This window comes from Atta cephalotes, assembly GCF_000143395.1.
Source record: "Atta cephalotes unplaced genomic scaffold scaffold00016, whole genome shotgun sequence".
In the NCBI taxonomy this organism is placed as follows: Eukaryota; Metazoa; Arthropoda; class Insecta; order Hymenoptera; family Formicidae; genus Atta; species Atta cephalotes.
This window is the reverse complement of record NW_012130080.1, coordinates 4,900,379-4,910,511: the sequence shown is the minus strand read 5'-3', so window position 1 is coordinate 4,910,511 and position 10,133 is coordinate 4,900,379. Positions and strand designations below refer to the sequence as shown.

At 36.5% G+C, this 10,133-nt stretch overlaps 1 protein-coding gene across 1 annotated transcript in view; it reads right to left on the bottom strand.

Annotated features, from left to right (window-relative positions):
* Positions 1–6,113, bottom strand: part of LOC105618446 — a 6,291-nt gene extending 178 nt beyond the window's left edge. The window contains exons 1-4 of the mRNA XM_012199985.1: positions 4,885–6,113; positions 3,160–4,437; positions 1,820–2,311; positions 191–316 (exon numbers count right to left, since the gene is read on the bottom strand). Of these exons, the coding sequence (XP_012055375.1) occupies positions 191–316; positions 1,820–2,311; positions 3,160–4,437; positions 4,885–6,113 (3,125 nt within the window). The remainder of the gene's footprint in view (positions 1–190; positions 317–1,819; positions 2,312–3,159; positions 4,438–4,884) is intronic.
* Positions 6,114–10,133: the final 4,020 nt, after the last annotated feature.

Sequence of the window (10,133 nt, the reverse complement as noted above, 5' to 3'; positions counted from 1 at the left end):
CTCTCTCTTCTCTCTCTCTCTCTCTCTCTCTCTCTCTCTCTCTCTCTCTCTCTCTCTCTCTCTCTCTCTCTCTCTCTCCTCCTCCTCCTCCTCCTCCTCCCCTCCCCTCCCTCCCTCCTCCTCCTCTCTCTCCTCCTCTCTCCTCCTCCTCCTCTCTCTCTCTCTCTCTCTCTCTCTCTCTCTCTCTCACCTGACTACGGAATCCTCGGTGAGATCTTTCCAGTAAGTCGATCCGTTCGCTAAAACGCGTTTTTCATAAATCTGAAGATACACCGCATGCTCGACAATGGGATCCTCCAACTGATATACGGAATACCTAAAAAAATTTTCTGACATTTATTTAATGATATAAAATTTTGACAATTTTGAGATTTATAAAATGATAAATAGAAAATTACGATAGTCGATTTAATATGGGATAAGATGGCAATTTTGAATATGACATAATTCTGAACGAAGTAAGATTTGAAATTAATTTTCAAATTTAATCTTTTCCTGTTTGATACTTTTTAGTATTTTCCACACAATGAGAGTTATCAAACTTGAACTTTGAAAATTGGATTCTATTTTGAATGAAGATTCTAATTGAATTTTATTTTGTTGAAAATTGTATGTTCAAAATTGTACCATCTTAATCTACAGAGCAGAGTTTCTTGAACTTTTATGAATCGCGACCCATTTTTTAGAATAGCAAACTCCACGATTCACTTAGCTAGGTGAATATGGAAAAATGGAGGAGATTGGGAATTGATTATTTATTTACACTTAAGTTTACTGCTTTTCTTTTTTATTAAATACACTTTATTAACATATATTTTTCAGATGTATGAGTTATACGTGAAAAATGCGCTTGTTTCCTATTTATGTATTAATAACAGCCTTAATTCGAGTTCGACATTGATACGAGTAATTTTCAAGCACAATAAGTTTGATAATTATTTCACAATTTGGTTTTAATTCCTATCGTCTCTAAAAAGCCAATTTCACACATATACGAAATAAAAGTAAAAGTAAAAGAGCAGCACTCTTAATATAATGAAATGTACTTTAACATTCTAAAATTTTTCGCGACTCACTAAAACTCGGCTTGCGACCCACATTTTGGGAATCCTTGCTATAGAGACTTTTAAAATATATGTGACGAATACTATAAAATGTCTTCGTAACAATTATCTGTTAATTAATTTACGTCATGTCAACTACAGAAACCATCAGAAGCGCGAAACAAAGCACTCATCTTTGTTTTTGTTGCGTCTATACTCTGCAATTGTTGCAGCGCATAACATTGTGTGTAAAAATGAAAATAAGTGATCGAGAGCCATTGGCCATCATTTTAATGTTTTAATAAACCATTGGTTCATATCGCTATTATACTGCCTCGTAATGTTTTTAATAAACTTTATTGACAGGTAAAGCTACATACTCATTGCAACAAATGAAGTAAAAGTTATTTTTTATTAAATAATGGTATTGTTTGCAGTCAGTAAATTTACAAAAATTATGAGTATATCGCTACACTTACATTTTTATATTTTGTATTTATGATTTATGAAAAATCATACATTCTCTTATTTTTTCTCTCCTCTGACCTTTATCTCAATTTATTATTACTATTAATATTTATCCCTTTCTCATTTCGAATGTTATTACATTTTCTTGATATTTTCCGTTATAATCGCTATAACTTTATCGCGTTCGGAATTGATAAGCATCGAGAAAAAGTTTGCATTCGGTTACATTCTTTTTCTCAATGAAACCAACGTTATATGCGTTATGAATCACAGCCCACGATCCCTTTAAATCCCCATAGGCGACCTACCATAAATCACTAAAGCGCAAACAATGCGCGGATTCGAGATATTTGGCCGCATCGATATTCGGTGGGTGTCGACGATCCGTGCAGTCTTGACCACCGCGGATTTGCGCCGTGCTGGGATCGGCTTCCGATCCATCGACCGTCTGACTTCCGTCGCATCCACGCCGTCGTCTTACGTTGCTTCCCGCGGACTTTCGAAAATTCTTAGCGTTTCTTTTCTCCGTGGCGACGTAACGTCTCGAAAATCTTGCCGTGATATCATCGGCGTCATACTCCGGCTCAAGAGACATCATTAATAAGTGTCTTCTAAAACGCCGCTGGTTTTCAGTCTCCAAAATAACTTTCGTCCGCTGACTACCTTTCTTCCTCTTCTTTTTCTTTTGCTGCTTTGTCTTCCTCCTTGTCGGACTTGAAGCTTTCCGGCGGTCCCTAAGTACGCGATTACCTTTCCAGAAATCGTGACGCTCGCTGACATCTCGTTTCTTGTTTGGAACACTACGAGACAATGTGAGATTACGGGATCCATCATGTGGAAAGATAATAAAGCTAATTATCAAAGTTCTTGGACAATGTTAAATTTTTCCTCTATAACTGAATGTCTTCTTCAAAATAATTTACTTACACTGAGAAAAAAATTGTTAATTTGGCTAAATGTGATTAGTTTATAGTGATTATTTAGTTCAAATATTTATATATTTAGATTAACTAAAGCTTGTAATTTAAAATATGTTTATTTGTTTAAATTAAAATATTGCTACACCTAGTGACCATCGCATTTAATTGAATCAATTAATATTTTTTTAAAACAGTAACTTTTTTCTCAATGTAGAAATTTTCACAATAAAATTTTAATAAATTTTAATAAAATGATAAAAATAAATATAAACAAGATAGTCAAAACTAGAAATCAGGAAAACTAGAAATCAGAGAAATTTAAAAAGTTCAGGAAAATCGGGGGAAAGATTTTTGTAAAATTTTCTGGAAAATCAAATCTTTGTCTTGAAGAAGTTTAACATCATATCTATTTAGTTTTGGAATAACTATCAACTTAACAATTAAATGCAAGCAATATCATTCAAATTAATAATAATTTACATTGTTCTCTCATCAAAATATTTCGCGGTTCTCAAATCAAAACGAAAATACAAAACATTTTTAAATATTATTGAAAATATCAGAAAAAATTATGAAATTTTGTTTGGAAATAAGTGAAAAATTATGGAACTTTAGGATTAGAAATTTGTGATAACCCTGATAAATAATACAAATCCTCTCCCCAGTTAAATTAAATATTTTATATTAAATTTTTTTAAATTAATTTACATTAATTCTTTGTAACAAACCTATGTTCATACACGATTTCTTTGTCAGTTCTAAAAATGCCAATATCATCGTTCATTAATGAAGAAGTTGACGAATCTCGAATAGAGGTATCTTCTCTTTTTAACGAACTTAATCCTCCGTCGACAATGGATAAAGCATTGGTCGAAAGTTTTGTCAGAGGGCCATTTCCGACGACGTTCCTTTCGATCTTAAACGAATCACTTCTACCGCTAACGAGATTTGGGTCAGGAGGGCGGTTAATCTTACCGCGGACGCGCCGAAATACGACTTTTCCCAGCGTTGCAGTTCCGCCCGGTACTTTGCGCGATTCCCGCAGTTTCTTATCGATCGACAGTCGCCGCGTGGCTGCCCGATGTTCCCCGATCCAATCTCCCAGAGGACCTTCTCTCATGGAACGGTTAGGCAATTTCATTCTCGTTTCGGCGTACCGATCTGATATCCCCGTTTGCCTGGTCTTCTTCGACTTCGAATACTCGGGCCTGTTTTCTCTCATGGCATCAATTCTTTCTAATAAAGTATTTCGCGAGACATCGACATCACTCGGAAGTGTCAGTCTAACGGTGTCATTTGCGGCATCCGTCGTCGATTCCGACTGTCGAAATTCAGTGTTTTTATTCCTTGTCAAATATTTCTTCTGGAAAGATTCGATTTTATCCTCGGAATTTGTCACGGAAGCAACCCCTTGTTTACGAAAGTGAAGTCGATCGATGGAATTACGAATTTGGTCCCGTGGCCACGAAGACGAACGATTCGTTTGGCCGTCCAATCGAGATTTATTTCCTCCCAACTCGTCCTTTGAACCTTTAAAGGAAACGTTTGAATTTTGTTTTACACCCGTTAGATCAACTTTGGTATTTTTCCGAGAGGCATCTTTGCGAAGAGACTTTCGTCCGGGATCGTAAAATAGAAAGGACTTGAACATCACAGAAGAAGTCGTGCTCGATAAAGTGGAGGTGTATACTTCCTTTCTCGTGGAAGTCTCAAAGAGTGTGAATAGTCCTTCGTCCTTGAACATTTTATCGGAAGAAGTTGGCAAGGTGGATGCTGCCGGATGAGAAGGTGCTTTAGTAAAGGACTCAAAAGTACTGTCACCCAAAGGCGATGATTCCTCGCGTATCTTTTCTGTAATTGTCGATCGCCACTCAGTGGTCAGAAGATCGTGTCTCGTTCTTCCTGATTTTATTACTGTTTTATCAGTAGTACTTTTCTGCCGTTCCATATGACTTGGGACATTAATGATATTCTTCACATGAATCACCGTCTCGCCGATCTGAGTTCTACATTATTGGAAAAATATTAAATTTAACACATTTCCCAAATGGTCCACTTAAATTTATGTATTAATTTGACACAAAACGAATATGTTAAAAAGTAACACATATATTATTTAAGTTTAAACATAAAAAAGGATAATATTGATAGTTTGTAACAAACAGTGGAAGCATAATTTTTTTGATAAAATTAATATTTATGATATGTTAACATATTTTATTCATTCATCTTAAAATTTACATCCTAAAATATTTTTATGTTATTTGTTTTCTTACTCGTACTTTGTATTATTTTGACACTAAGAAATGTTGAATATAAATTCCACACAAATTATTTAAATAATACATAATCACATTATGTTAAAACAACACTCGAATATGTTAAAAAATTCAACACAAAAGTTTAGCAAGAAGTGGACCGTTTTTCCAAAACAAATGCGTAATATTTTTTACTGTATAGGACAAGGCGGCTCTTCATCCTCCGCGAAGATCCTCAGCAATTTCATCATAAATCTTACAATGGCCATCATGTTCCTCACGTGAATTGCATTAATCGATTTATCTTTGCATTTATTAGATTCAGATGGTGTCACGGTAGAACAGGTTTCATTCGTCGTGCATTTAACTGCAGCTTCAAGAATACCGTTCTGCAATTGCGTTGACGGAGAGGACTTCATGGTTACCGCATTCTGGTCATTTACAGTTGTTTCATAGAGTTTGGGCGGAAAAGTTTCAGTGAGATCATCGTCTCGATAATTACTCGAAGTTTGCAACTCGTGCGAAATCGTCTCTGTAATTTCAAGTTTCCGAACGGTTACGGGCATCTTGTAACAATCGCCAAAATTAGCGTTCCACGAGTCCTCGCAAGGACAACATACCGTCTTGTTTTTCTCATCATTTGCTAAATCGCCGTGCGACTTTTCGATACTGATGTGCATCAACGGTATGACGTGCAGAGTAACATTCGGATCAGTCGGGTTGGATCGGTTCGTTTCGATCGTAGGAATATCGATTCGATGACGAAATTCTTTACTATCCTGATCTTTTAAACTATCGTTGTTGACCAAGACAGATCCCAAAATATCCGGAAAATACACCGGATTCGCGGATGAACGAAAATCCAATTTGTCGGTTGCTCCGCCAGTTCGCCCGGAAATCATCCTTCCGTTGGTTCTGTCCACTTTCCCGTTCGATTCGATCGAGTAATCCGTTAGAAAAACCTGCTTGGGCGATCTTGAGTTCGCGTTATGCTTATCCAATCGCTTCTCGATGCAGGAGAGATTTTTTTTTACCGACTTTCGTTCCTTCTCACTTCTTTCCATCAGATCGAAAAACTTCTCGGGAGACTTTATCGGAACTTGGTTCACATTCGTCTTTCCAATTTCCTGACTTTCGTCCATTATCGTATTTAGTGAATCACTCGCTTCGTCATTTGCACGTTCGCTTATAGACAAGAGATCAAACGTTTGAGATTCCATGTTTGAATCATTCAAAAGGAGATTAATGACGGTAGTTTCAATCGTCCTGATAGTGTTCGACAATCCTGTGGAAACTGAGGCTTGTGTAACTGAAAATCCGTCAGGAATGGCATCAAAGCTTATCAACATCGGCGTTTGATTGAAACTGCCGTGTATCTGAATCTTCCCAATTAACGAAATTTTGATTCCTTCGTTTTGTGACATTGCCGGGTCTTGTAATAAATCGTTCAATATTTTTCCAGCATTCGATAGATTGTGATTATTTACAGTAGGAGAGTTTATAATTTCTCTTGTATTAAATATTGGCTGGGTTCCGTAAAAAGATTCATCTCGTAAATAATTTTCATTAATATTCTTAGGAAACGAAAAAGGCTCCTCGTTAATCTCTTCGTAAGAACGAGAGTTTCTTAAAATATTTTTAGAATTATCAAAACTTTTTTCTACTGAGTTATTATTATTGATAGTTCTTTGGATAATAGATTTTTCTTCTGCTGCGAGAGGAACTTCTAGCATTTTATCGTTGTTAAAGTTCGTAGGATCAGATGATTCGGGAATAACTTTGATATCACGCGGTCTTTTCGAAGAGTTTGTATTCCTATTCTTAACTTTCCTTTTGTTATTCCTGTAATTACTATCATAATTAATAGCAATATTAATTAATGGCTTTATTATATGTATAGATTTTATTATGTATAGATTTTATTATGTATAGATTATATTATATATAGATTATATTATATTAATTATATATTAATGATACATATTAATAATATATAAGTCATAATTATATGTAGTTAAATAAGTATTTTTATATTAAATCTTTATATTACTTAAAATAAAAATTGTTGCAACGGACGTAATGAAGTAGTGCACCGAAAAATCAGTATTTTCAAGTTGTGTTTGATTTATCCTATACCTACTAAAAATCTCCGTTTACAGTCTAATTTAACTCATATTTTGCCTTGTTAATCCTTGTTAATCCTGGAGTATTTATTGCCGACAACAGAATTTGAAAAAGTTAAGTCATTTTTGAGAAATTTTATAGATGGATAATCAGACGGCCAGATCAACTGTGAAATTATAAAATAGCTTGCTACGCTGTACTGCTTATTAATAATTATCACGAATCATCTTTTTAATAATGATATGAGTTTTTCTCAATTTTCTACGTTGCTTCTCCATGTTCTCGTCAAATAATTTTAATATTACTGTAAAGCATTAATAATCAGTAGTATTATCAAATATATGAATAATTACAATATGTAATCAATTTTTGAAAATTCATACGAAGTCATAAAAAATTATACACAGATAAGATACTGTTTTCATACAAATAAAAAAAAGATATTAATTAATCTATATGTGTACACTGAAATAAATACTAACTTTTAATAAATATTTATTTGAGTAATTCTGAATAAATATTTACTACTTGTAAACATATTTATATTTATTTGATACAAAAACCAATAATTTGACTTGACTATTTTTTTAATGAGTAAATATTTATTTACTGTAAGTAAATACTTACTTAATACTATTCAAAGAAATATATATTAAGATTTAGTAATTTTTCTTCAATACAGAGTACTATATAGTAGGAATTTTTATATCAATGAGAATCTCGGCTATATCAAAATTAATATCTAGTATTAATAACCTTGAGATTGCCTCTTCGCTATTCGCCTGCATATCGTCAGAGAGCATCGCTACATCATAGGTAGCAACTGTTCTTTCCTCCGGCATCATAGGTTGTGTAACATCAGCATTTCCGTACGTCAATCGATCCGTCTTGACCATCAATTTCCGTGAATCTCGATTCTCGCCCCGGCCAGGCGGATTCTCGAGATACAATAAATCATTCCTCCTGGCAATAGCTTCATTATCACTCGAGTCATTCTCTCGATCTGTTTCACTTTCATCGTTCGCGTAATATTCATCGATGTCGTCGATATTTTCGACGTAATCAGATCCTCTACTCGACAACAGTCTTCTACCCGATCGATGCCAATCCAATCGAGCGGCACGTTTCTTACTTTCCACGAGATTCTTCTCGGTGTTTGTCTTATCCGATACCAACGATGACTTCCCTTTGATCTTATTGATTATTTTATGGACAATGTCATGCACTTTGCCTCGAGGACGTTGAAGATATTGTTTCCCGGCGGAAATGCGACTTACTCGGGAATCTGTAAGATTTTCATTAATCTTCCTCGTGTCCTCGTGTCCCCGTTGTCGTGCGAGATCGTTGGAGAACAGCGGCGAAATCTTTTTATCGATACTTTTAGCCGCGACGTCGAGCTCGCGTGACTCGCCTTTATCATTCGGTATCATCAATTTCACACCGCGAATGACAGTATCCGTTTCACGACTTTTGTCCTGGTATCCGAGACTTCTTACGCAAGTCGGTAATATCCCACCCGCGGATGATTTTCCCTGTGGTTCTGCGCCGCGATCCGACAAATCGTTTGCGCTCACACTAGCGGTTCTTGCGTTCTCTGACACGTTCACCGCGATTTTTCGCACCACCGCGATTCTTTCGATCTCGGCCTTCATTCGCTCACCGAATGCCTTTTCCGATCTCCGATTTATTTCCAATTTTTCGCGCACCGATCCGGAAAGGTCCGTTCGTAACGGTAAAATTTTTGTCGGACCTGCAGGCGAAGTACCGAACGATACCGATGTAATTTCACAATTTTGCGAATAAACGTCTTTGTCCAATTTACAAACTGTGCCGTTTTTTAGCTTTATAACGGTGAAGTTCTTCAGATTATCTTGCTTATCTCGTTTCTTCTCTTGCACATGCGAATCGAGATTATCTTCAACGGTATGAAACCTAACATTACGTCTTACAATATCTTGAAGAGTAGCATTGAGCTTTTGTGTCTCATCTCGATTTTTGCAACTGCATCGAGAGAATCCTCGGCTCGCAGGATAATCCAATTCGCCAGCTAATCTTTTTTCAATTCTAGAACGTAATTCAGTCAGCTCTGTTATATTCGGAGACTTTCCGTTTTTATTCAAACCCATTCTTCCATTTCGATGATCCTCTTCATCTTCGCTGTCGTAATCGTAGAAGATCAAGGAATCGCGATTGCCTGCCGCGCGGTTAAAGTCTGATCTCTTGCCTCTCGTCTGTGGGACATCGGAAGAAACTGTAGTTGATGAAGTCCATCCTGAGGAAGTATTCTGAAAATAATCTACCGACTTGTAGCGATGCTTCCTTCCTCCTTTAATCTTCTGAATAGGTTCAGATCGATTCGCTGCGATTATCTGCATTTCTGTAGTACGATACCAAGGGTGCTCCTTAATCTCCTTTTCCGCATTCATCATTTTCATGCTTGTAATGTAATTAATAATTCTCTGTCGTCGTTTTCCGTTTTTCTCAGTTTTCGATACTCTTCGTGTTTTTGTTTTGGACGAGATGCTTACTTTAGGCCTTCTAAGTTGAAATTTTGGTTTAGAGACCGTCATTTCATGAGTGATTGTTGTTGCTTCCTCCATGAAGGTAGTGTCGTCCAGAGAGATCTCATCATGCATCTCTTCCGAAAGTGGTACCGTTTTCAGCGGACGAATCGAAGGTCGAAAAGTTACGTCCGTGATCTTGGTGGTAGTCACCAAGGCCGTCGTGAACTGAGTAACGGTCTCTTCTTCAAGCGGCAAGGTTTCCGCTTCCGTGATTTCGTCGAAGGTCGGCACGCCTGGCATGATGGGCGTGTATACCGCGTATTGTCTCACGATCTGATCCACTAGCTTGGCAATTTTCTCTTTCTCTCGGGATCTTTCTAGGAAACCCTCCGAATTTTCCTGAAGCGATTCTTTAGTATAATAAAAATCTATTTTTTTCCTGCTCAACGAAATTTCTTTAGGTTCAGTAACCGACGCACTATCGCGTGATGAAAGCATCGGATCGATCAGCGAGCCTTCAGGCTTCATGGAATTGCCAGCAATTATCCGCAGAGAGTTGTTATTAAGTTCGAGGAATCTCACGTTATTTGTTTCAACTCGCTCGTCCTCGCTTCGAGTGTTCAATGCTTCAGGAGACGTCGTTTCCGTGAAACTATTTGCCCAACTGCTAGATAATGTTCTAAGTGGATCACCAGTGACCTCGAAATAATCACTGACATTTTCGTTCCATGAAGCATCCGACAAAAGTTTTTGTGTGAAAACTTCCGTCTGCCTCATTGCGAATTCGGTTGCATAAATTGGATTTTTTAATTCATT